We start from the raw sequence: 27,032 nt of genomic DNA, 5'->3' as shown, positions 1-27,032 counted from the left end.
TTTACTCTCTCCATCTCAAGGGTTTAAGCCTCTATGAAAACATGGGCCGTGTCTTGTTCCTAACTCCATTTTCAGCAACCCAAACAATAAACATTTGCTAAATGAAATTATGCAGCATGTACCATAGACTTCACAAAGAACAACTCAAATCAATCACAGTAACTCAATGAGGGAGATTGGTTTTTACTCACATTACGGTTAAGGATAATCGAGACACAGCGGTTGAGTAACTTTCCCAGTTAGCAAGGTTGGAATCCCAGACACAAGATTCTTGCCACGACGCGATGCTTTTTCGACATATAAACTAACCAGTGGATGAAACTGGCTAAATGAATGAATGAATGGAAACGTGAATGTAAACGTTTATCCTTTTTTGTCTCCGGATTCCCCAGCTCTACCGCAAGGGGGCGCTCTCGCCAAGGTCTTGACGCCAGTACTTAAAGGCGCGCACTCCCCTTGCGTCTCGGGCTCGCGCGCGCTGCCGCGGCACCGGAAGTGACTGAGGTTGCAAGTTCCCCCGGTCTCTTCAGGGGAAACTGAGGCCGGCTCGTTCGGAAGAGACAGCGCGAGCCACCAGCCAGGTAGGCCGGCCCAGGTCCGCGGCGCAGAACTCTGCCGCGAAGAGCGGTCGCGTCTGGAAACTACCTGGCCGATGAATGGGGGATGTGGCCCCCCATGGCTCGCGGGGCTCGCAGGTGAGAGCGCCGCCTCCCCTGTGCGTGGCAGGCGCTGCGCCCAATGGGAGCCCTCGCCGTCCTGCTTCCGTGCCACCTGGGCTCGCTGATTGGCCGCGCTGGGGCGGGCCGCCGGGGGCGAGACCCCTCCTCCCAGAAAGGTCTAGGGGGCGCCCCAGAGGGAGAGCGGTTGCCTAGCAACGGGGCGGTGGCCGGGCGGGTACCCGGCCTAGCGCGCGGAGGGAGCCGCGAGTCCGCAGCCCACCCACCCTGGGCTCGGGAGAGGTGCAGACCCCTGCCTCTAAACCCTCGCCAGGGCGCGAGGAAGCCACCCTGGGCCTGTCCACAGGAGAACGTGGTTTCAGCTGTGGGGGGGCCTCGAGGAGGCCTCGCCCATTCTCCCTGACCCGAGGAGAGGCCCGGCGCCTCACCCTCGCCCAGTCTTTGTGCCGGGCGCCGGCGGCCATTGTGTCCGTGCGGGGAATGGAGGACCCGGCAGCCCCCCACCGCCACGACCAGGGCCTTTGGGGAATTCAGAGAAAGCCAGCAGCGTTTCTGGGGGGTCCCCGGCTTTCCGCCTCCCTGAAAGGCCCGGGGATGGCCTTTCCGAAGTCAGACCGCAGATACGAGGCAGTTTCCCCCTCCCTCCGTCCCTCATCGAAACCTTGAGCCCCATTGAGAAGTCCCTTTAGGGTTTCAGTAAACCTCACCCTGGGCTGGTACTTAAATAGAAGAAAAACAAAAACTAAATCTCACACCAGCCACCTCCGGGAGAGTTCTCCTGGCTCCCAGTAGGAGGCGGAGAGCCAAGGGGCGTGCAAGAGCAAGGGGGCTGGGCTCCCGGGCCGCGGCTGCTGAAGCGGCCGCCCTCGATCTGGGCGATGGAGGAGGAAGCAGGCGAGGGGGCCGGTTCCTGAGCTTCGTAATTCCTGTATCGCCTTCTGGGCTCTCAGTCTGCCGGGTCGCATGATCCCTCCAGCCGGAGCTGCTTTTTTTGCCAGCCGCCGCGAGGCCGGCTGAGTTACCGGCATCCCGGCTGCCACCTCCTCTCCCGACCTCTGATACAAAAGATCTTCCGGGGGCTGCACCTGCCTGCCGGTCGCCTGAGACGGATTTGAATGTAGGTGGTGCGGGGGTGGGGGGTGGGGGACAGACTGCCCATGGGGGTGACTTTCCGAGGAAGACATTTCGGAGAAAAGGGGGTGGCTGAGGCTTAAAGGCCGGTGTGATGATTCAGAGCCCACTGGTGCTTTCAATTTGACTTTATTGAAGTCCCTTGGAAGCCAGACCCAGACCTTCCTAAGAGCCACAAAAGACCCCATTCTGGTACCTGGAGGGGGAATGGATGTTGCAGGGTAAATGGCATGCATGTTAATTTTTTTTTTTTTTTTTTTCTGAAGCTCTTTCTCTCCCTTCAGAACCTTATCTTGGCTTTGGATCTCAGAAGAGAACCACTAAGCAGAGACCAGACTCAGTGAGTGAGCAGGTGTTTTGGACAATGGACTGGTGGAGCCCATCCCTATTATAAAAATGTCTCAGAGCAACCGGGAGCTGGTGGTTGACTTTCTCTCCTACAAGCTTTCCCAGAAAGGATACAGCTGGAGTCAGTTTACTGATGTGGAAGAGAACAGAACTGAGGCCCCAGAAGGGACTGAATCAGAAGCGGAAACCCCTAGTGCCATCAATGGCAACCCATCCTGGCACCTGGCGGACAGCCCCGCGGTGAATGGAGCCACTGGCCACAGCAGCAGCTTGGATGCCCGGGAGGTGATCCCCATGGCTGCAGTGAAGCAAGCGCTGAGGGAGGCGGGCGATGAGTTTGAACTGAGGTACCGGAGGGCATTCAGTGACCTGACGTCCCAGCTCCACATCACCCCAGGGACAGCGTATCAGAGCTTTGAGCAGGTAGTGAACGAACTCTTCCGGGATGGGGTGAACTGGGGTCGCATTGTGGCCTTTTTCTCCTTCGGTGGGGCACTGTGCGTGGAGAGCGTAGACAAGGAGATGCAGGTATTGGTGAGTCGGATCGCAACTTGGATGGCCACTTACCTGAATGACCACCTAGAGCCTTGGATCCAGGAGAACGGCGGCTGGGTAAGGACCACGCCCCTTGTGGTGTCCCTGTTCCTTGGTCTCGGGTCAGATCCCCAACAGCCTTTCCTCTGTACCTCTTTCTGTCGCGCTGTGTGATTATTGGAGATGTTGTTTGTTAAGGAGATGTGACTGGCCTCACTGCAGCACAAGACGCTAACTGTCCTGAAATACAGATGACCTAGTTCTGCAAGGACCAGACAGCTTCGTTCTGGTCATCCCCATGACCCTACCCTTTCAGACTTGTGTCCAATTTCTCTGCAGAGGAAAACATAGCCTGTGTGTTCATTGGGCCCCAAACCTTTGCGGGTGGCGGGTTAGTCCGGTGTTTCCCTGACCCTGACGTAATGGCTCCCCTCGCTAAGGGTAACACCTGCAGGAGACGGTATCAGTGACCCACCAGTCCCTTCAGTCTTACTCCCCCTGGGATGTCAATCCTGTCCTGGGCTTCCCTCCCCCAGATGGAGTCCCCTGTGTTTCAGAGTTGGCATGACCAGGCAGGGAGTTCCCACTGGCTTAGATGGCTGAGGATTGTCTACTTTTAGGGTGTAAGCTGTGCCAGTGGGCCAGTTGTGTTTGTGCCACACCCCTATGTTCATTGGCTCTGAAGTGTGCAACTTTGGGTATGATTGGCCTGTTTGTGGAGCTCTTTGCAGTGTCATGCATTAAGCCCAGGGACTTTGCACCTCACTGCCTGGGGTCGGTTGGGAAGCTCCAGCTGCCTGTTGCTTTCGGGCCAGGGCTCTGGGATCTCTTGCCCGCAAGGCAAGAACCTGGTCCGTGGGGCTCTGTGGGACATTGAGATTCAGTGACAGACTTCGGAAACAAAACTGACACAGGCGTGAGTCCCAGCCCTGTCGCTTAATTAGCCATGTGACCTTGGACAGGCCAGTTTACCTTGAGCCTCAGTTTCTTCCTCTTAAAAAAATGTGACCAGCCCTCCTTGCCCTGCAGGTCTCGTAAATCCTGGAGCGAAGGTGAGCACAGTGACGGACACCAGCCAGTTTGCTGTAGTAGTTGTTCTTGGTCCCAGGTTCTCCATCTGGGCCCAGAAATAGTCATGCCTCATTCCTTTCCCAGGGAGGAGACTTCCCTTGCCCATCACTAAGTCAGGGTGAGCCAGTGGGGAGAGATTCATTGGAGGCAATTTTTGCTCTTCTACAATGAACTCAGTCCTAGCTCCTTCCTTATCTCCCTGCCTAGGGAGGTGGAGGGCTTATGTGAGGTATTCTGTCCCCTCAGAAAACCCAGGAAATCGAGTGGAAAATAAGTCATCTATTGGAGGAGCAGAGGTGGAAAGGGCCGCGCACCACGGACTCAGGAATGTTAAGAATGCAGTTACCCAGAGGCTGGGCCTAGGGCCTAGGGCGTGGCAGGCACTTCAGTTTACCACTGAGCAAGGGAGCTCCTGGAACCCCACCCCCGGTCTTATTTCCCATTTCTTTGCAATTTCATCGACTCTTCCTGCTGCCAGTTCTTGTAAAAGGCAAAGGGGTCAAGTCCGTAGAGGTCAGATGACTGGGGTGGGGTTGGGAAGGGTAAAGGTGGAGGGCTTGCTTTCTCTGGCTAAGGCCCACTGGACTAGAAGCCTTTTGGTAAATGAACCCTCTGGGGGGATAAATGATTAAATAGTTCCTGTTGGTTTGTGCCATGACCTCTTTTATTCCCTCCTGCTTTGATTCTCTTTGGGGGCAAATATTTGTTCAGCTTATTACAGGAGGGAGAGGATTCCAGTGTTTCAGACACACCCTCTGAGGCATCTCCACGTAGAGACTTGGGCCATTTGCCCACTCTGCCTGACTGTTGTCTTTGGCCAGTGGTCCTAGTACCAGGTGGGTCGTTGCCAGCTATTAACAAAAGGCAGTGTGGGAGAGGTTCCTGGCCTGCCAGCCAGCCTCTAAAAGGGCTACCTGGATGAGAGAATTGCTAGTCCCCCACTGTTGCACGTGGAAAGAGATTTTAGACACAGCAGCACCAGGCAGGTTTGTTAGATCTTCTGTCTCTTTGCTCAAGAATTATCAGAGTCTGTTGGACAACATACCATATGTTACTTCCTCTTGGTGAACGGAGGGGATGTGTGCCAAAAAGCTAGTTGTGTCAGAACATTTCTCTGCAGGCACGCCTTCTCCCTCAGGCCAGGAGGTAAAGAACATTTGACGGGGGATCCTTTGGGCAGAAGGTACCACTTCTCTCTCAGGTACCATCCTGTTTTGAGCTATAGACTGGCTATGCAGTAGCATCTCATCACCTTCCTGCAGGCTGTGGCTGGGGGATCCACGAGTGTAGGAGTTAGGGGCCATCGCACCCTGGGAACGCTCTAAATTAGGCATCCCTACAGGAAAGGAGAAGGAAGTGAGCCTTTATGGAGTACGTCTTATTCACGAGGCATTGTGTTTGGTCTTCTACTTATGCAACCAAAGTTAACTGAGCAGGTACTGTGAGGCAGGCATGTGCTAGGTGCTGGCCATAAGCCAGACATGGTACTTTCCCTCATGGAAATGACATGCTGCTTCATATGTTCCGTACAATAACCCGTCTAAGGTAGGTGGGTTTATTCCCAGTTTGCATGTGAAGCTAAGTGACTGTCCCAGGTGTTCCTCAGCCAGTTAAGTGACTGAGTGAGAATTTATAACTAGGTGGGGCCTGACCCTAAAGCTTAAACTCTTTCCATCCATATCAGGGGTAATAATGTGAGCCAGAGATGTATTGGGCCAAGCAGAATGTGCCTGTGGGAGGTGCTCATATGAGTCTGTGATGCTGGCCCGGTTCAGCACCTTCGTTGGCAGTAGCAGGTTGCCAAAAGTATGTGTAGCCTCTGTAGATTCTGGCACTGGTAAAACTCAGGTAGGTATCAGGGTTTTGCCCGGTGAGAGTGGGCTTCCTGTTAATTTTTCAGTTGTTCAAGCCTTCTCAGGCCCTACCAGTAGATGAGAATTGTGCATGAGAGGGGAAGACGGCCTGCTCCAAGTGTGTCTACTTAGTTGTGGGTGAGGCTCCAAGGGCTGGAATTCCACACTTCTAGCCACGCCACCGCCTACCTGGAGTCACCTGGCAAGATGCTGAACCTGTTTGTCTGTCTTGTCCAACCATTTCTCTCACCTGTAAAATGAAATAATGATAGCCACCTGCCATAGCTTGACTCTAGTAAAGGATCTAGAACAAAGACTCTTCCTGGGCCTTAATTGTAGGGTGGAAGCACCTCTTTTAATGAATGGGCTACCTGCCTCAGAAAACTGAACTTTGCCCCCAGAGTTTCTCAAGAAACAAAGCCAGCCCCTGAGATACTCACAATGCTCGGGACAGAGTGTTTCTGGAGCTTTCCAGTGGGAATGTGGACTGTTATGCGATGAGGACTGAGGTGGGCCAGGTCCTTTTGGGATTGCTGTCCCCCAGAAGCTCCTTAGCTTGATGGAAACACCATTGTTGAGAGCAGTGAACGGGGGCGGGAGCGGGGTGCAGGAAGAACAACACATAATTTGGCCTTTCCCAGGTTGCAGGGCTCTGCCGTCTTCTAGTTTCTGTAGGTTCTTTCTTGCCTGTTCTGGCTTCTTTGGCAGTGGCATATGCTTCACTAAAGCACCTCAGCGACGTTTGCAGAGCTTAGCAGCTGTTGGCAATTCTGCGGTTTTCTTGGGGAAACCCCATTAGAAACCCCAAACGTGGAAATTTTTAGTAATCTCACTCAGGTCCCAAAGTGAGATAGAAGTGTCTCAGGGGCTCCCCCTCAAAACACCCAGGTCTTCTGGATGTATGTTTGAACTTGCCCTTAAAACTCCATCACCATCACAGGGTTTTCCGGACTTCCTAGGACTAATTTCCCCAGCAACCCCACAAAGCCCTTCAGCCTCTGTAGAGAATTACCCAGGTATTTTTTCAGGGGGCCCCAGCGGAACCCAGAGGGTGTTTTTGGCTTTTGTGTGGGCAGTCACCAGATTTGTTTGGGCTACAGAAAGCAGCAGTTGTTAGCTGTCCCTTTTCTAGTAGGTACTGTCCTCAGACCAGGGCTTGAGCCTCCTCCCTGGGCTTTCCAGCACCCTCACCTTCCATCTTGGGGCTTGCTTTCAGCAGCCACGGTTTTGTCTGGGTTTAGCATGGGATAGATTTAGGGGTAATTCCCAGTGAGCTGCTCTTCTACAGAAACATCATCTCCTAGCACCTTAATTAGCAGGGCCCTGTCTCCACGCCCAACCTCCAGCCTAATTCCATGGTGTCCTCCCCAAGGACTCCCTCTCTTTTCTTTGAAGGAGTCACTCTGCTCCTGGATCTGCTCCTGTTCTGTCTCTCCAGCCAACAGTCTGTCTTCCCTGTTCCCAGTTGGCAGGTTTGAGTCAGACAATCCCACTGGGTCTTTTTGTTTAGCCTGGGGAAGAGAAGACCCAGGAGAGCATGATCCCTGGTTTCAAATGTCTGCAGAAAGAGGGACTAAGCCTTTTTTATTGATATGGGACCCAGCAGAACTTGGCTCCATGAAAGGTAAATCACAGTGGTAGAGTTTAAATTAGCATAAAGAAGACATTTCTACCCCTGCCAGGTTTAGGAGCTTCCTAAGGGTGGAGTCTACATCTTGTACATTCTGGTTTAATCGGCTCTGAACAGAGGGCTTAGGCATAGCAGGTAGCCAATGAAAGAAAAGCCCACTCAATTTCTGAAGAAACAGATATTTATCAAACCAGAATAATAGTAATGGGAATTGCCCTTCAGCTAATCATTCATTCATTGATTCAACTAGTATTAATTGATCTCCTACTCTGTGTCAGGCTGTCCTAGGCACTAGCAGTACAGCATTAAATGAAATTTCTGTATTGTGGAGCTCACATTGTAAAGGGGAGAGACAGACAACATGTAGTTGCATACATAGATAACAAGTATCACCTGATATAAGTGAAGGAAATAAAGCAGGTTGAGGCGTAGGGCATTCCTGGCAAGGGAGAGAGGGCTGCAGTTTTAAAGAGGGGTTAAGGGAGGCATCATGAAGATGTAGTATTTGAGCCAAAATCTGAAGAAGTTAAGGTGGTGGACAAGGTAGGAACTTTCCTGTGGAAAGGGTGTTATAAGCAGAGGGAATGGATTCAGGAGGGAGCATGCTTAGCATGCTCAAGGATGAGCAAGGAGGCCAGTGGAGCTGGAGGAGAAACAGCAAGAAGAAGAGCGGCAGAGGTAAGAGGGGACAGTGGTTGAGATTGATGGGGGAGAGGTAGCCAGGGGGCGGATCACATAGGGCATTACAGGCCACAATGAGGACTTGGCTTTGATTGAATGAGAGAGGCCAGGAGAAGATTTGGAGCAGGGGTGGAATGATCTGAATTCTGCAAAGGTGGCAGCTGGGAGCCCAGTGAAGAGGCTAGTGCAGCTGCCAGGTGAGAAAGAATAGTGACTTGGATCAGGAGGCAGAGGTAGAAATGGTAAAAAGGGATCAGGGAGCAAGACCAGGCTTGCACATGACGCATCAATGAGTCTGGCCACTTTTAAAGCCATGTTTTTTAACCACTTGGAGATCATAAACTCAGCTAAATAAGCTAGATGTTCTTGGGAGTTCCGTTGTGGCGCAGAAGAAACGAATCCAACTAGGAACCATGAGGTTGTGGGTTCGATCCCTGGCCTTGCTCAGTGGGTTAAGGATCCGGCGTTGCCGTGAGATATGGTGTAGGTCGCAGATGTGGCTCGGATCTGGTGTTGCTGTGGTTATGGTGTAGGCCAGCAGCTGTAGCTCTGATTAGACCCCTAGCCTGGGAACCTCCATATGCCAAGGGTGTGGCCCTAAAAAGCAAAAAAAAAAGGCTAGAGGTTCTTCGGGGACAGTCTCTTCAAATGTGGCGTCGTGAGTGGTCTTCCTCTAGTCTAGCACTATTTTTCTCTGAATAACTGCACCATGTCTGGGTTGAGGTCCCAACTTACTCATGTCTGGCTCTGTTACCTTGGGCAAGCTCTTGAACTCTCTGAACCTTGGGGCAAATATTACCTGCCTCACAAGGTCATGGTGATGTGTAGAGCCTGGCATGGGTTGGTATCATAATTCTGACCATCTTTGCCACAGAACTGATGTCAGAGACCCATTCACAGACTCTTTGTCATCTATTCTTCCTTGTTCGGACTCCTTTATCACGCTCCGGGCACATCCCCAGGGTGGGCAGGAGTTCCATAGTGCTGCTCTGCTGTGTTGGTCAAGCACTGGTCTTAGAATCCCAGTTCTCCTCTCAAATCTGCTTCCGCTCAGTGTCTCACCTTGGCCAAGTCACTTTACCCCCAGGCCCCAGTTTCCCCATCCGTAAGATGAAGGGTTGATGTTGACCATCTAGAAATCCTGCTTCTCACTGGCCGTAGGCCTAGTGAGAGATTCCACCGTTATGTCACATGTCACAATAGTTATGCTTTAGGATGACTCTTTCCTGTCAGCAGCTGCAACACTTTCACTGCTAAAAATTTACTAATTCCAGTGTCTGTGTAGGGTGGCTTGTCACTGGCCCCACAGTAATGCTGTTCCACATTTATGTAGCACTGTACTGCTTGGAAAGTGCTTTCATTACCACCCTGCCTTTTTGATGATTATAACCCCAGGGAGGTGAGCAGAGGGAAATAGGTTGAGAAAGATGAAGTGACTTGCCCAAGGTTACATCAGGGGAAAGGTGCAGGGCTAGGGCTTTCAAATCTGGATTTGACCACTGACTTGCTGTCTTGAACTTGTAAATGGCTGTAATAACAGTGCCTTGTTCTAAAGATGCAGTGAGTGTCCAGAAGGCTCTCAGCATAGTGACTGAGAGTATCAGCAGCAAACGGCAGCCGCATCTTTGGACTCCTTTAGTCACATCATCTGGCTTCCCGTTTATTACATATTGATTTTTGTAAATAGTGTTTTTTGCTGAAAGAAACTGCCTTTGGGACCTTCTGCTACTTGGTTTCATCCCCAATGAGACTCTTGGGCCAAGCTGGAGCCTTAAGGCTAGCTCCAAGCTACAGGGCTTTTGGGGCAGGCTCCAGAGCTCCCCTCGGAACTAGAGGTTTTTCTCTCGCTCTTCAGGAAATGCCATTGCAATGACTTCCATGGACTGCTTCCTGTCCCAGCCCTGCAGCCGGATTCTCGCTGGCGAGAGTGTGGAAACTGGAAAGTAATATCCCTAAGGGCTCCCACAACCCTCCTTTTTTTAGCCACATGCCCTCCTGTTCCTCTTGTGGTTACTTTCTTTGCTCCTTTCTCTTCCACCTAGCTTCTCTCTCTAGCCTGTGACCATCCCTATAAAATTTAGAAAGCGCACTTGGCACAACATTGTAAATCCATGATAGTTTTTAAAAATTGGGGGAAAAAATTTAGAAAGTGCATTTCCGCTGAGTTCTGTCAGACCTTTCCACCCCTTGCCCCCCCACTTGGGGGTTGTTCAGAACTCCTGAGTTCTCTCGTGGCTCCACACTAAATAGCAGTTTTGTCTTGGACTCCCCCTAGAGGGACATCAAACCTGTCACTTGCAGTGCCTTATGTCATCCATGAACCCCAAGCTCCCCGGGGGTCCCCACCCCACCCCTGCCCAGGACTGGGACTCCTAAAAGAGGTCTTAGAGGTTTGGCACATAGAAATCCTGCCTCATGGAGACTGACGACAGAGGGTAGCCCGCCACCCCCTCCAGCGGTCACCTTTCAGGAGGAAGCTCGAAAACCTTGTTGGACAGTCATCTGAGGAATGGGAGCTAGCCTGGGAGGGGATTGGAACGCACTCAACTATGCCTCAGATCCTTTGTTCCGCTCTTGAAAGGGAAACATTCCCCTCCCTCCTCCCTGGCCACACACACGTGCCTTTGTTCCCCCTGTCAGGCGGGCCGGGAACACTGTGTCCTTCCAAGGAGCCTGACTTGCCTCCCCAGAGGCTGGCCTCCCGGTCAGCAGGACTGAGATTTTTGCCCAGGAGCCTCCAGCCTCATGGCCTTTCCATAGAAGAGTCTTTTCCCCTGAGGCTGAGGACTTGCCTACAAACAGCTGCCCAGGAACTTCCCTGGAATTCTTCCATGGGATGCTCGTGTCCCAGGATTACACAACCCCTCCCTCTTATTCCACTCGGTGATTAATATTATTGTTAATGTTACTATTAATAGCACCTCACATTTATCAAGTACTTATTCTTTGCCAGGCATTGTTCAGAATGCTTCACATGTATTAACGTATTCCATTCGCAGAGCAGCACTCTGAAGTTGCTGCTATTATTATCCCCATTTTACATATGAGGAAACTGAGGTACAGAGATGTTAGGTGCCTTAGGCAGGGTAGCACAGTTAGTAAGTGGCCAAGCCTGTGAGAGTACCTTCCAAGCTCCCACTTTTTAACACTGTACTGTGCCCCCTCCCCCAACTGTACCAGTGTCTAAATGGTTGTTGGCATTTATCCAGAGCTCCTTCTGTGACAGTGCTTTCACCACACCTTCTCTGTGTTACTGGCCAACAACCTCATCATTATAGGATGGTGAGATTTGGGGGCACTCCTTTAGTGGGAGGCAGAGTCAGAATTTGAAACCAAGTCTGTCTTACTCCCACCCCCCCACCCCCACCCCCGCCACCATGTTCTTTATCTCTAAGCCTTCCTTAAAAGCTCTACAAGGTAGGTGGTGGTATCTTCAGTTGATGGTTGACAAGACTGAGGCTCAGAGAAAAGTGACGGTGCTCGGGGCCTCACAGGCCAGTAGCTAGATGACGTAGGATTCAGACTTGAGGTGCTTGATCTCACCGCACTGTACTGCCGTGGCCGTGTGCAGAACGATGATATTGCTTTTCTGTGCATGATGATGCTTTCTTGGCTCCCTCATTTCATAGTGAGATGAGTTTGTTCAGTCCCATTTCAGGGAGGAAACTAAGGCAAGGGGCCTTGTCCCACAGTAAATGGCTTAGAATCTGTGTTCTAGCTTTTAGCCCACTGTTCTCCATGTTGCCTGCCTTCCCTGAGGCTGGATTCATTGCTGGAACTGTTCTCAGAGTTTAGTTTCATTTGTTACATCAGCACATACTGATGAATGCTTTATACGTGCTAGGACCTGTGGGTACTACAGAGGAGGGAACTGAGTCCCCTCCCTCAGTGGCCTGTTGGTGTCATTCTGCCATCTGAGTCAGGCCTCCTGCATCATACGTCCATCCCCTCAGCTCCCAGACACACCCGGCAAAGTTCACTGTAGTATGTATTGATGACTTTCTACACACCCATGGTTAAAACTCTGCACTCAGGTTTGAAACGTACCTTGATTCCTTGCTGGTGGCGTAACTCCAGGCAAATCAGCTTTAAATTCTCATCCACAAATCTAAGAGAATAGTATCAGCCTACCAGAGTAGGCAAGGCTCAAACGAGAAAGTGAAATGCAAAAGTGTTTTTTAGTAATAATGACAGATGCCGGGTGTTGAGTGGTTGCTCTGTGCCAGGCGCTATGTTTATGCTCCTGACACAATCATCCTGTTTGGTACTCGCAACTGCTCTGGTGTGAAGATGGAGAGTCCAGCACTTTAAGAGGCTCTGTAACGTGTCCACAGTAACACCCCTTGTAAGAGGCAGAGTGGGTCTTGCACTCAGCTGTATCTGGTGCCAAAGCCTACCCTCAAGCCACCACGTCATTGATTCTTTGCAGGCCCAGACTGGCTTGTTTCACCCTGAGTACTTGGCAGAGGGCCTGTGGTTGGGCAAGGGCTCAGCCAGGATCTGCTCAATGAACATGAAGGGTTGTTATTATTAGATGCAGGTTAGGCTACAGAAACGTCTCTGTCCTTAAGGAAGCAAACTCTTTTAGAGCAGTAGAGATAGAACCACAATACTTGGTGAATGGCTCTAGGCAAACTGTGTCAAATCTGCAGTGTAGACTCCAAAAAATGGAAAAGGACAGACTCCCTGGTGCTCTGGACCTCTGCCAAACTGGCCCACTTCCACCATCAGCTACTCAACTCAATTGGTGACTCGGCCCAGGGGCCTCCACACTCAGCCTGCATCAGCAGTGTGCACCTTCTCCCTTGTCTGGCATTGCCTGCCCAGACCCTCTTCTGTGCCAGTAGTGGAAAGTGTCAGGAAGGGGAAAAGTCTCTAGAGGCTTGAATAATAGCTTTCTCAGCAGTGTGGCTTTGTGCCGTTCACACCGAGGCCTCAGTTTCCTCACCTGTAAAATGAAGGTGATGGTCACTCCTTAATGAAGATGATTGTAGTAATCTCTTTTTCACAGGCTGGCCTAGATCCCTCTTCCCCTAGACCTACTCAAGGCTGTCTTATCATCTACATCTCAAATCAAAATCACACCTCCAGAAGCCACCTATGTTTATGTCTTTACTGTCTCCTCTTGTACAGCTTTAGCTCCTAGAGTGTCGGGGTTTTGTCTCATTTTTCCTTCATCCCCAGCCTCTAGCAGAGTGCCTGGCACATGGGAAGACACTCAGCAAACACTTGCTGAATGAGTCAGAGAGTGCCTCTGAGGGCCCCCCCCCCCCCCCCCCCGGCACAGCACCTGAATACAGTGTGCTCAGTCAGTGTTAGGCATCATTACCACCTGTTAGGTAGATGTGGACCAGGAAGGCTCTCAGTAGGTAAAAAGAATGTGGCAAAGATAGCCTTGATAAGTCAGAACGACCAGACAGAGCTGGAGGGCGGAATGTGTAGGAAGCATTTGGAAGACTGCAGAGGCAGACTGGCGGAAGAGGGTGCAGGTTGTCAGTGAAGCTGGTCGGGGAGAAGGGAATGGTGACTGATCGTGGAAGCCACTGGGCAGAAGGATAGGGAGGGCTGATGGGAGAAATGGGTCCAATGGGCCCAACACCAGAGGGATGCAGCCCTGTCTCCAGGTGTCCCTGGGAGAGAGATTCCCTTGTCAGCCAGGGCTCAGCAGGCAGAGCTGCAGGGAGGAAAAAGCCAGAGGCACCTGCAACCTCTGGATCAGGTAGGCTGCCCTAGTTGTTATTTTGGGGCTCTGGGCCAGGTGCAGATTCAAAGGCTTGATTGAAGCCTTTTGGCACCTCTGGTCTCAGCAGCGTAAACATCACCTGTCTCCTGCCACCTGTGGCAACAATGCCAGGAAGGTACCCTGTCTAGGCTCTAAGGGGCCCAGCTTTCTTGGTGCCCTCATGGAACAAGAAATACCCCCCAGGAGAGGCCACTCCTTCCCTGCCCCACAGCTCCCTTTCTGAAGGGCTCAGGTGGCAATAAGGTACCTCCTGCCCAAGAGGCCCCAGTGGTTCCAGCCCATGGAAGGCAGGGGTGGGGCATTGGGAGCCGTTGACAGCTGGGCCTCGCTGGGCCTCGCTGGGGGGAGGGGTCAGCTTGGGAGCAGGTGCAGATTTCGGGGAGGGCGGGGCCTGAAGGGAAGTAGGGATCTTTGTAGGCTGCAAAATTTCCCTTCCCATCCCCCACCCCCCAGCCACAGCTGGCTTCTCCAGGAACCTGATGACCTAGTTACAATGCTTAGAAATTGTTAGCTGAGCTTGCAGTTCAGGGCTGTGCCAGTCTGTCCTCTCAGGCTTCTTAAGTCCCAAAGGTACCCCGGCATTCCCCCATGGAGCTTGTGTGTACAGGATGGGCACCATAGCACATGTCCAGGCCTCTTGTCCAAGAGAGGAAAGAGCCAGTTAAGCTTCTTCTCTGGTGTGCCCCACCCCTCTCCATTCCAGGGGAAAGACTCCCCTGCCCCCTGTCCCCACCCCCTTCTGTCTTTCTCTAGGGGGTTGGTGGGTGGCAGATGGAGGTCAGAGACTTCTTCCCTGGAGGTTCAGCAGAGAAGGAGCGTTCTTCTTGCCCTAGGGATGGCTTGAGCATACCTAACCATTCCCTCATTACCTTCCCATCTCATTGTGATGCTCAGACCTGATAAAAGGGCTAAGAATCTGTTGGGGGCTCTAGAGGCCTCAGCCCTCCCAAGAGAAGCAGCTGCTCTTGGTATTCTTGGTGTTTGCCTTTCCAGTGTCTCCCTGAGAGAAATTCCATCACCGCTAGGAGCCAGGTACAAAATTTGACAAACCAATGCTGAATCCTACTTACTCTATAGTTATCCTTGGACAGATGACTCAATCTCCCTCAACCTTAGTTTCCTCATCTTTTAAAAGGTGAAAATAATGTAGTATTTTTTTTTTTTTTTAAAGACTCTTTTGATCACGAAAGTAACTGGTTGGATACACGGAGCACTTAGCATGGAGCCTGGCATATGTCATTGCTCAGTACGACAGCTACTATTACAGCTATTCTTAGCAGATTGCCCTCGCAGGTGATCAGGAGGCTGTGATCACTACTGGAGCTCTTCTCCAAGAGCGAACTTTTAGGCTGACAGACTTTGTGGGTATCCTTTGAACCAAGAGCTAAAGCTGGGGACTGATTGTAGCTCTTAACTTGTCCCCCACCTTCTTGGCGAGGGCCCCAAGTCATGCCGTACACAGTGGGGGGTCTGGCCAGTGTTGGTGATGCCCATTTGGCAATGAGGCAGATATTCTTCCATCTTTGCAGAGTGCTTCCAAGAAGGCAGGCATCTCTGCCTTACTCACTTCTTTATCCCTAGATTTTGCCACAGAACCTGGAACATAGAAGACAATCATTATTTGTTGACTGAGTGGAAAACTTAATGAGTTGAATACCCAAAAAGCATAGGAGCATGCCTAGCACCGAGTAGGTGCCTGACATGCATTTGAATGATTAAACAAGGTGCCGTGGGCGCTCAGGAGTTTTCCAGGATGGCCCCACTCCTTGTTTGTTGCATGGCTTGTAAGTGTGTTGCCTCATCTGCGGAGGAAAGATAACACCCAACTTGCCTCCCTCGTGGGCTTAGCTGAGAGGCCCAAGGAGATGATAGATGAAAAAGCACTTTGAGGACTATAAATGTTTGGTCTTGTTGCTGCTTCTTGACAGAGGTCAAGACCATAACTGTGTCACTCTTTCATTCAACCAACAAGCACTTTTTGACTGGAAACAGTATCCTAGCCCTCTCACTTACCTAGCTTCATGAATTTAGACAAGTTACTTTACTTCTCTAAGCCCTTGGACATCTAGAAAATGGAAATTATACTTGTTTCAGTTGGGAGGAAGACTAAGTGAGGTGCTCTGAGCTTATTGAGGGTGGAAATTGTGTCTTGTTTACTGTCATCAGTTACTTCTGGACCCAGCATGTGGTGGCTGAGTGTTTAGTGTCCTAGGTAATGAACATTCAAAATGATGAACAGTGTATGTCAGGTACCCCCCAGCACAGAGCCCGGTGGGGAGTGGAAGCTCCCCAAATGCTGGGTCTTTCTTTTTCCTCTCTTTTTCCTGTGAAGTTTGGCTATTCATTGATTCAGCCATTGGTTGCCCTCTGCAGTCTAATTACAGCAAGGCCAGACCTCTGAGTATAACTCAGATGGGAAGTAGAAATGACTAGTTAACTCCTCACCCCAGGATGGCCTCACCAACCTCAGCCAGACGCTGAGTGGGAGCTCTGACTGGTCAGGATCAGTGCTACTTAAATGTAAAACTGGGAGGCCTAGCGGGCCTCACCCCACGCTCACCTCTGATTCAGAGCAAGAACAACCACCCCTTGTTCTACCCACTCCCTGTCTGCTACTCAGTGAGAAAAATTTCCCACATTCATATGGAACCCTAGGGGTTACTGTATCAAGGAAGTCCCCAGGGAGTCAGTCAGAAATGGCCCTTTGGGGGAGGGTCCCCTGGGACTGGGTCCAGCAACAGGTGCAGGCCTGAGGCCCCAGGCTGGTGGCTGAGTGATGAAACTGAGAGATGTGTAGGGTCAGACAAGAAGTCAACCCAGAGGAGCCTGCCTGCCTGTCCATGCAGGTGTCTGGGCACCTGGGAGCCTTTCTGGGTCTGATTTAGTGGTGGAAGGTAGGGTTCCAAATTAGGACCCCAAGCTTCAGTGAGTTGAAACACACACACACACACACCCCCACACACACCCACACACCCACACATCCACCCACACACACCTCCAGGACTCCAGAGCATAGCCTGCAGTTGGCCCCAAGTCAGTTTCCTTTGAACCCTTCTCAGACCCTTTCAGGGTGAAAGAGGCACTTCCTGTAGGCTCCACAGCACCTACTACTGGAAAATCTCCAGGCACAATGGAATTATAACCGTAAGCTCCCTTTTGTGGGTCCTCTACTGTGTTTGGGGCACTGTGCTGTGCTAGGGGCCTTTGAAGAGAATGCAATCATTTCATTATTGGAAGTACGGCCTCTAGAGTCTGCATCTGGGCTCCATCATGTACCTTCTCTTTGACCTTGGGCACATTCCAGCCCCTTCCTAAGCCTCAATTCCCCTACCTGAAAAATGGAGATAGTAATACCTGCCTCCTAGGGTTTTTGTAAGAATGAAATGAGATCATTCATGTTAAACTTAGCATAGATGTTATAGTGATTTTAGTAATAGCTAACATTTATAGAGCATTTACCCTTAAGTGTTTCGTATGTGTTAATTGAATTCTCAAAACAATGCCATTGAGGCAGGTAATCTTATTATAATTCTCATTTTTCAGAGGTGAAAAATGAGGTATAGGGAAGTTAAGAAATTTGTCCAAAAATGGTGAAGTGATTTGAACCTCAGTCTGGCTCCAGAGCCCACAGTGTTCTGCTTCTGGAAAGAGGGTCTGGTTAATGTTGGTGCTATTACTTTTGTATCCGGCATTGTAGCTGTCTGTGGTTTTGGTCTATCTGTTGTATTCTGAGCTCAGTGAAGGCAAGAAACCCATCTTAATCACCTTGCATCCCTGGAGGCCAAACTGGTACTCATAGTACTCATTAATATTTGCCTAATGGCTGTGAATCTTCCCTCTCTTCATTAATCAATCAGTAGCTCTTTATCGACCATTTCCTGTAGGCTAGATTTGAGCTAAATCCTGGGAGGAATGCAAAGTACAACTCTGCCTCTGTAGCTGGAAGATTGGGTGTGTGTGTTGGGGGAAGAGGGGCAGGGAACATTCCAGAGCACTGTGTCATTGGCAGAAACTTCCATACAGGAGGCAGAAACAATACAGGTGGCTTGGGGACATTTTCCAAGCTAGGATTCCCACCCCTCCCTGAGTGTGGGCCACTCCCTCCGTCTTCTCCTAGAATGATGGAAAAAATTAGATATTTGGAGCTAAGAATAGGCCTTAATAAATCGGTTCTGCCCCAACACAGCAGGCAGTTTGGTCTTTTGAAAACCGAGTTCAGATCTTGTCACATTCTTACTTAGAATCCCTCACCTACTTTGCATAAAACTGAGTCCATACCAAGGGCTCTAAGGCCTGCCTGATCTGGTACTGGCTGTCTCCATCCATCCTTTTTCACTCCCACCTCCCTCTCTGTACTCCAGCCACACGGCCTCCTGCTGTTCCTGGTTCCTGGCTCACTTGTCCCTGCCTGAAGTTCTTTGTGGTGCTCTGCCCCTGGTGTTTGCCTTGCTGGTTCTTTCAGTTGACTCAGCTCACAGGTCACCTCCTCTGAGAGATTCTCTTTGACCTTTGGTCTAGCATAGCTAAATACTTCTAAATCACGCTAATCTTTTACCTTCTTATATTTTCGACACAGCACCAACCTCTATCTGAAATTTTCTTTGTTTACTTTTTTTTGGTCTTCTACTAAGAGCATAAGCCCCATGCTTATAAGGAGTTTGGTTTGTTCATCGTTTTCTTTCTAGTACCTAGAACTGTTCCTTATAGATAGTAAACATTCAGTGAATGATTTTGGAATGAATGATTGAACAAATGAACAAACCCAAGATGTTTTTATTTTACACATGAGAAAACTGAGTCAGCCTAGAAAAGAGAAGCTAAGAATTGTGAGTGTTCTTTCAAATGAACTTTTGATTGCTAAGTGCCAAGCACTACACTCAGTGATTCACATGCATTCTTTTTGCCATTTAATTGTTATAATGACTTGTTTGGAACATCTTCTTCATACACCACTGCAGCATTTAAAAGAAGACCAACTCATATTTTATTGGAGCCTCACTCTGTTTTACAAAGGGTTGGAGGAAAACTTAGGAAAATTCATGTGATCAAAAGGATAAGATAACAAGGGGAGTCAAGGGAAAGGAAGGTGCAGGTAAGAAGATGAGGGCCAGGACTAAGCTTAGTTCACAGAAGCAGATACCACATGAGTTCCTTTGTACTGAGCAAAGTTTTTCTTTCAGTCATTCTTTGTGGTTGGTAACTGAATTATGCCCACATTCTTGAAAATTATGGTGTTTTAAAAACCCAGTCACACATAGGACCTTGCGATTGCCCCAGACTGCATGTGATAGTCCAGGACTTGTTGGCTCCCTCACTGTGTCATAGCTGGGCTCTTCCATCTCCTTCACCGAAAGGGCAGGGAGGAGCCTGGCCCTCTCCCAGTCCTCTCTGGACCCAGCCAACTTTATTTCAAAAAGAACCTTTTCCCTAGATTTATTCATGGAGATACTGCCTTCAAAACACTTCCAGTTGAATTAGCAGAGACCACATGAAAAGGGATCTTGTGAAAGCCAGCAGTAAATGCCAAATGCCAAATAAGAGAAGCACTTCACAGAAGAGGTGAATTTTGTGCTGGGACTTACCGTGGAGACAGGGGCTGGTGCTCCATGCGAGCTATGTTATGCAGGCTGGGATAGGCTCTCCAGAAGAGACCCATACAAGTGGCTGTTCATTAGGAGTATGTGTGGAAGTGTCACTGACCAGGTGATAAGGCCAGAAAGGTCAGCTGGAACCAGATTTGTGGGAACTTCGTGTGCCAGGAACAGGGTCCTAGGCCCTCCTTGGCAGTCCTGTTATCCCAGTGTTTTGAGTCATTGCCAGGCACGGATTCCCATCCTGGCCTCCTGTCAGTCCACTGATCCCCAAGTAGCAGTGCCAGTATCTGAAATGAGAACCAGGACCTCGAACTGACAGTGAGCAAAGGAATAAGTGTGGGGTCATTGTCGGTTTAGCCTTTGGCCATCCCAGATGCCTTCACTCATCTGTTGACTCAGCATATGTTTATTAAGCACCGGCTCTGTGCCCGCCCCTCACTAAGTGCCCCTCGCTAAGTGCCTGGAGTGTTGTGATGAACTAGACCGTCAAGGACACTGCTCTCATAGAACTACTATATTAGCTGGGGAGACGGTAGGCCCTAGTAACAAATAGGATGATTTCAGATAGAGGGTTAAATGATGTAAAGAGAATGAAACTGAGTAATGCAGTATCTAGGGAAGCAACTTAATACCGAGAGGTCAAGCGGGCCTCTCTGAGGAGGTGACTTTTGACCTGGGAGTAGATTAAGGAGAAAGAGCCAGCCTGGGAAGATTTGAAGCAGAGATTTTGCAAGCAGAAAAGCAAGGCAGATTGAACTTGGCTCCTCCAGGCTTTGGGCCCATGCAGACCTCAGCACTGACACTGGTGGGCCCAGTGTGGGCCTCACGTTAGCCGTACTTCATTCCTCCCTCCCAGGGATCCAGAGGGCGCAGTGCCGACGGCCACCTACTGAGCACCTTCCTCATGTCAGGCTCTCTACCTCCATTTTCTCATTTACTCTCCCACCCAGCCTGTGTCGTGATGGGCTCTTGGCCCCAGTTTCTTTTCTATGAAGAAACTAAGGTTCAGAGAGATGAAGTTCCATGCCCAGGGTCCTGTCCCTTGGAAATGCTTCAGACCCAGATTGGTCTGGCTCTAAAGCCAGACTTCTTTCCAGTGATCCACCCTCAGGATAAGTGAAGCATTGTTCAGTCAGGATGTGCAGAAAGCTGCTGAGCAAAAGGAGAATTGGGGAGCATCTTGGAATGCAGGTCTTGAGGGGCACCTCCTGACCTCTCATCTGAGAGGACTCTTGGCTCAGCTGCAGGAGGATGCCCCCAGAGTCTGGGGTTACTGTTGGCCTCTGCCAGAGGCATGTTCAGGCTTAGCCAACTGAGTATCCCCCAGTTTCCTGCTTTTACCATCTCAGCTGCTGGTCAGGAGGTTTGGGAAGGTGACATCATCTAGCTGAATCAGCTGCTCTTCTAGACATATTAACAGGAACTGAAAGCCATTGCCCCCTTCCTTCCCCCTCTGCAAGTCTCTTCAGAGTGAGGCTGGGGTATGGGCATTCCACCTGTCCACCAGGTGTTAGCTGGAACAGTGCTCCCCACTTTTGACCAACTGGAAGGTGCATTTTTCTGGAGAAGGTTGTCCTCGAGGCATCTCAAACTAAGAGAACGGTGCCCTTGAGGGGTAGGATTCATAGGAGGACCCCATCCTTCTCCTCCACTTTCACCAAGCCCTGTGACTCTGACAAGAATTCCTGACCCTTCTGGTCTTTGCCCAGTCCAAGGCTCAGGCCCAGCACTGTAGGATGGCAAACAAGTGTTACTTGTGAACTTTGACCTTGGCCATTTAGAGTCAGGTCAAGGGGATAAAAAGACAGCTTATGTTTAGAGCAGAGCATCTCTGCCACAGCGTGATCTATTGGATATCACCTCCTTGATCCAGAGACTGAAAAGGAAAAAAATAAGTAAAACACACTTAAAAAAAAAAAGGAAAGGAAGAGAGAGGGAGGAAGGGAGGAATGAAGCAAGGAAAGAATCAAAAGAAAGTAATAAAGGGAATTCCTGTTGTGGCTCAGCAGTTAACAAACCCTACTAGGATCCATGAGGTTGCAAGTTCAATCCCTGGCCTCGCTCAGTAGGTTAAGGATCCGGTGTTTCCGGCAGCCGTGGGTGTAGGCCGGCAGCTGTAGCTCCAATTCAGCCCCTAGCCTGGGAACCTCCATGTGCCGCAGGTGTGGCCCTAAAAAAAAAAAAAAAAAAAAAAAAAAGTAATAAAATGACGACTCAGTGCCAGGTGAGTAGGAAATAGACAGCTTGCTTGCTCTGTAACTTTGCCTCTCTCAGCGTCAGTGTTTTCGTGTGTAAAATGGATGTCACCAGGGTATGTGGCTCCTTTGATCATTGGAATATCACATAACACATGTAAAGCATTCAGCGGTGAACCCTGCACCCGGGGAGCACTCACTGAGTGGTAGCCCTGGAGACTGGTTCTCAAAAGAAGGCCATTAAGTAGGCTGAAGAACTGGGCTTTGGTGTCTGGCTAGGCTGTGGATGGGATTCTGGCTGGAATCAGCCTCTTCGAATGGGAAGAGGACAGACTTTGGATGCTGTGGAATCTTTGACAGGTAACTTAATCTCTCAGAGACTCCGTTTTCTGCTCTGTAAAATGTGGGTACTACTAGAATCTGCTTCACAGGACTCTTGAGGGGCTTAACGAAGTGCTATGTTGACAGTGCAACCTGCTGAGGGAGTCCCCAGCATGTGCTGTTGCTGTTTCTCAGTTGGCAGAACTAGCCTGATGAGGGCCGGAGGTGGGATGCGAAAGGGCAGAGCTATTGCTCATTGCCTCGCTCACCTGGACCACTCCACAGCCACCTCCCTGCTTCTGCCCTTGCCCACCCCCGCCCCGTCTGTTAGCCAGGTAGCAACCGGTGATCCTTCTAAAGTAGAGGTCAGATCCTGTCATTCTTCAGTTTGGAGCCCTCCAGTGATTCTTCATTCATGAGAATAGAAACCAAAGTGTATACTGTGCAGGGACAGATAGAGGACAGTCCCCTAGAAATCAGTGCCCTAGCTCATTCCTCCTCAGAAGCAGCCCTGTTCCAGCTCCGGTCCCTGTGTGTGTGTGTGTGTGTGTGTGTGTGTGCATGCACAAGTAGATGACACAGTGGTGATGCTATACACCCAAGACATTTCATAATAGGGAAGGACATTGACCATTGCCTTGGGGGTACTGAAGGTCATCAGGGCTGAGAAAGCTAAAGGCACTTGGGCAGCCCTTCCTCCCTTCTGAGTCTGAGTCATTTCCTGGGAGATGGTCATTCATTCATTTGTTCATTAACAAATACTTATTGAGTAGCTGCCATGTGTCAGGCACTGAGCTGTATGTTGGGCATACAGTGTAAACAAACCAAAGTCCTTGTGTTCATTGTATGAACAAGGGTGGGAGCAAGAGACCAGGAAGAAGCTGGGCGGGTGATGAAGGTTTGTATGAGGGTGGAGGCGTGGCCAGAGTAGTGGGCAGTGGTCAGAGCATCAATATAATTTGAAAGTTGGGCCAACTGGATCTGCTGATGATTGGCTAAGGGGTGTGTGAGTCCAGGTTTTTGGCCTGAGCAACTGAAAGGAGCTTGCTGCAGTTTAATGAAAAGGAGAAGGCCATGGCCAGTAGTAGTTTCCTGTAAGGGCTGCCTGTGTTTAAGTCTTAGTTTGTTCACCATGACTTTTGGGCAAGTGTTTAAGTATACAAAGCCTAGTTTTCCTCAAGTGTAAACCTACTCTCTAGGTCATAGGCAGTTGGGTGTTGTGAAAACTAAATGGGGATCATTTATGTCAAGGGTTTAGGAGTTCCCGTCGTGGCGCAGTGGTTAACAAATCCGACTAGGAACCATGAGGTTGCGGGTTTGGTCCCTGCCCTTGCTCAGTGGGTTAACGATCCGGCATTGCCGTGAGCTGTGGTGGAGGTTGCAGACGCGCGGCTCGGATCCCGCATTGCTGTGGCTCTGGTGTAGCCCGGTGGCTACAGCTCCAATTTGACCCCTAGCCTGGGAACCTCCATATGCCGCGGGAGCAGCCCAAGAAATAGCAAAAAGACAAAAAAAAAAGGGGGGGTTAGGAGTGCCTGGCATATCATAAGGCCTCAGAAAGAGCTCTGATCACTATTATTTTGGAAGCCAGGGAATCCCATGACCAAGCAGGCATCAGCTCCCACCCCACCTCCACTACTCCCTCAAGGAGCCCACCCTCCTAGAGGCAGCTCAGACACCATCTGTCCAGCAGAGAAAAGCCAGAGGGAGACAGCTTTTGGGGGGCATTAGATAGATGAGCCCTTCCCAAGAAACCTAATCTCATTCTCAGCAGGTGCTAATCCCAGCAGCCTCCCTTGGTATCTGAGCCCAGTGGACCCAGTTCCTTCCCCACCCCCACCCTGAGTCCCAGACCCTCTTCCCCCTTCTCACCAGCTCTAAGCTGCCACCATCACACTTTCTTAGCAGATGGAGGGGCTTCTAAAGGAGAGGCTCCTATCCATCTGACAGAGCCTGGACCCTCACATGTACAGGTCATCAAGGTCTTCAGGTGCCACCTGTCTGGAGCCCCCCCGCCACTGCAGGTGCCAGTTCCTGGGCGTGGTGCTTGATCCAGGCAGATCTAGTCTGGAGCCAGCTGGAGCCAGGGACTCCCACTGTGCCCAGCTGCTGCCTGCCCTCCCACCCACAGGCAGGGAAACAGGCTTAACTCTTTGGACACCACACATGTAGCCAGTTAGTAGTTGCAGTTCTGGCTCTTGAGTATTGCACTCTTCCAATATCCGCCCCCCCTTTTTTAAGAAATGTATCATAAATACTTTATGCATATGTAAAGTTTCAAGAATAGGAAGATGCTCACCTATAAACTCATAACCCAGTTTAAGAAATCAAGTACAAATACCTTAGAGCCCCCTACACACCCCTCTCCAATTACAGCCACACCCTACCCATTGTCCTGAGATTTGTGTTTATCATTCCCTTGCCTTTTTAAAAAGAATTAGTGTTTTGTTTTTGTTGTTTTAATGGCCACACCCCTGGCATATGGCAGTTCCCCAGGCCAGAGATTGAATCCGAGCTGAAGCTGCAACCTATTCCACAGCTACAGCAACCTCGGATCCTTTAACCCACTATGCTGGGATCAAACCCACACCTCTGCAGAGACCCATGCCACTGTAGTCAGATTCCTTTTTTTTTTTTTTTTTCTTTGTCTTTTTGACATTTCTTGGGCTGCTCCTGCAGCATATGGAGGTTCCCAGGCTAGGGGGTCGAATTGGAGCTGTAGCCACTGGCCCACACCAGAGCCACAGCAACGCGAGATCCAAGCCGCATCTGCAACCTATACCACAGCTCACGGCAACACCAGATCCTTAACCCACTGAGCAAGGCCAGGGATGTAATCTCCAACCTCATGGTTCCTAGTCAGATTCGTTAACCACTGAGCCACAACGGGAACTCCCAGTAGTCGGGTTCTTAACCCACTGTGCCACAGCAGGAACTCAAAAAAATTAGTTTTACTGTATATGTATGTATACGTATATACACTCTTATACATGCTTTTAAACTTCATTTAAGTATCATACTGTGTGTGTTCATCTGTAGTTTGCTTTTTTCATTCAACATTGTGAGATCCATCCATGTTAAGTATATAGGTGTAATTCTGTCATTTTCACATCCCTTTGTATGATTATGTCTCAAATTGTGTATCCATTCTACTGTCAGTGGTTATTTGGGTTCCCTTGTTTTTGCTATTTCAAACAATGTGGTCTTGAACATTTTGTGTTTCCTTTGCATGCACATGTTCAAGATTCTCTCCTGGGCAGTGTGGTTCTGAGAATTTAGTGCCCATCGGAATCACTTGGAGGGCTTGTTAAACCACATTGCTCCACAGTGTTTGATTCTGTGTGTCTGGGTTGGGCCCTGAGAATTTGCCTTTCTAACAAGTTCCCAGGTGATTATTGCTCCAGGTCTTGGGACCACACTTTGAGAAACATTGCCATGGGGTTATATACTAAGGAGTGGAATTATTTGGTGGAAGGTATCGCCCAAATATTTCCCTGCGTGCTTGTGAGAATTTATGCTACAAACAGCAGCATGTGAGTTTCCATTGCTTTACAACTTAATACTTGATACTTGATAGGGTCAGACTTTAAAATTTTTAAATAGCTGGTGAGTGTGAGATGGTGTCTTGTGGTTTTAATTTGCATTTCTCAGATTACAGGTGGAGTTGAGAATCTTTCCGTATATCTGCTGGCCATTCATGTTTCCTCTTTTGTGAAATACCTGTACAAGTCTTTGCTCTATTTTCTTTTTCTTTTTGCTTTTTGGGGCCACACTCGTGGCATATGGAGGTTCCCAGGCTAGGGGTCTAATCGGAACTGTAGCTGCTTGCCTACGCCACAGCCATAGCAACATCAGATCCAAGCCGTGTCTGTGACCTACGCCACAGCTCATGGCAACACTAGATCCTAACCCACTGAGAAAGGCCAGGAATCGAACCTGCAAAAATGACGGGAACTCCTGCTCTGTTTTCTTTTGATTTGCCTTTTCCTACAGATTTGTAGGATTTTTGTTGTTGTTGTTGTTATACCCAAGGCCTGCAAAAGTTCCTGGGCCAGGAATCAAATCTGAGCCACACCTGTGACTTATGCCACAGCTGCAGCAATGCTGGATCCTTAACCCACTGTGCCGCAGCAGAAACTCTTCACCTTAATATTTTTGTTAATGGAATATCTTTATTTCAACAGATTTTAATGCCTGCAAATCTGAATTATTTATCACAAGTTGTACCTAGAGCTTATTATATACACTGCATTAATATTTCATATTGAACAAAGGTGCCCTCTTTGGGAAAGAGTTTTGATCACATTTAAAACCTTCCAAGACTTTTGTTGGATTTTTCAGGTTTTAGATATGATAATGGTATTGGGGTTATGGCTTGCTTTTTTTTTTTTTTTTCTTTTAGAAATACATACTATGTCCCTAGAATAATACAGGGGTGAGGGAGAGTGGAAACACTTGAAGTCAAATTGGTATTGAGTTGATAGTTCTTGAAGCTGAGTGATGTGGTTCATTTTATCATTCTGTCTACTTTTGTACATGTTTAAATATTTTCGTAATAAAAGCTTAAAATATCTGAGGACTATTTCCAGGGTTACTTATGAGGTAAAGCATCTTTTTTTTAAAATATTTTATTGGCCATATGTATTTCTTCCAAACCCAGCTGAGTCTCCATCTACTTCCAGGAGTCCCCAGCAGAGTGTTCTTAGCACACAGGCAGGAAACAGGAGGAGAAAGCATGGTAGTGGGTTGGGAGAGGAAAGGTGGAAGAAGGGGTGTTCTCAGGCCTACTTACCAGTCCTTCCCCTAGAGCCTAACGTCCCTACTTACTCCCTCCAGGGCTAGGTTCCCTCCCTTCCCTTTCTTCTTCCAAGACTATCAGTGATACTTGTTACTTTCAACCAGAACCTTCTTTCCAAATTATTCTATCTGGACAGACTTAACCCAGAGGATAGATGTCTTATCCTAGACCCTAGAGCCAAAAGGTCAGAGATGGTGGCAATCCTAGTGCAGTTGGTCACAAGGTAGCGTTGTTATTTTGGTGTCACAGGACGCAAATACCAGAGTTGTCATTTTTTTCTCATGGTGTGATAACTGGCCAAAGGGTCTGTCTTTGGGTTGGTCTCACCTGCGTCTCATGGGAAAGTTAATTTCTCTTTCTCTTTCAACTCCCCCCTGCGCCATTTAACCTATTATTTTTTTTGGAACAGATCATACATTCATAAGGTTATTTTAAAAGGAATAAATGTCTTCCTCC

The 27,032-nt window shown here is 49.4% G+C and overlaps 1 protein-coding gene across 12 annotated transcripts in view; it reads left to right on the top strand.

Annotated features, from left to right (window-relative positions):
• The first annotated feature begins 465 nt into the window (after positions 1–465).
• The window catches only part of BCL2L1 (BCL2 like 1), a 49,601-nt gene continuing 23,034 nt past the window's right edge, over positions 466–27,032 (top strand). The window contains exons 1-2 of one of the 12 annotated variants that reach the window (XM_085002856.1): positions 466–581; positions 2,093–2,579. In XM_085002856.1, the coding sequence (XP_084858982.1) occupies positions 2,205–2,579 (375 nt within the window). In that variant the 5' untranslated portion in view covers positions 466–581; positions 2,093–2,204. 12 annotated transcript variants of the gene reach the window in all.

Source organism: Sus scrofa, chromosome 17 (genome assembly GCF_054392235.1).
Source record: "Sus scrofa isolate SSC_HxYL_T2T_F1_AM1 chromosome 17, Sscrofa_HxYL_maternal_Yorkshire_Landrace_v2.0, whole genome shotgun sequence".
Lineage (NCBI taxonomy): Eukaryota > Metazoa > Chordata > Mammalia > Artiodactyla > Suidae > Sus > Sus scrofa.
Note: the sequence above shows the minus strand (reverse complement) of the source record. Positions and strands in the feature narration are given on the sequence as shown.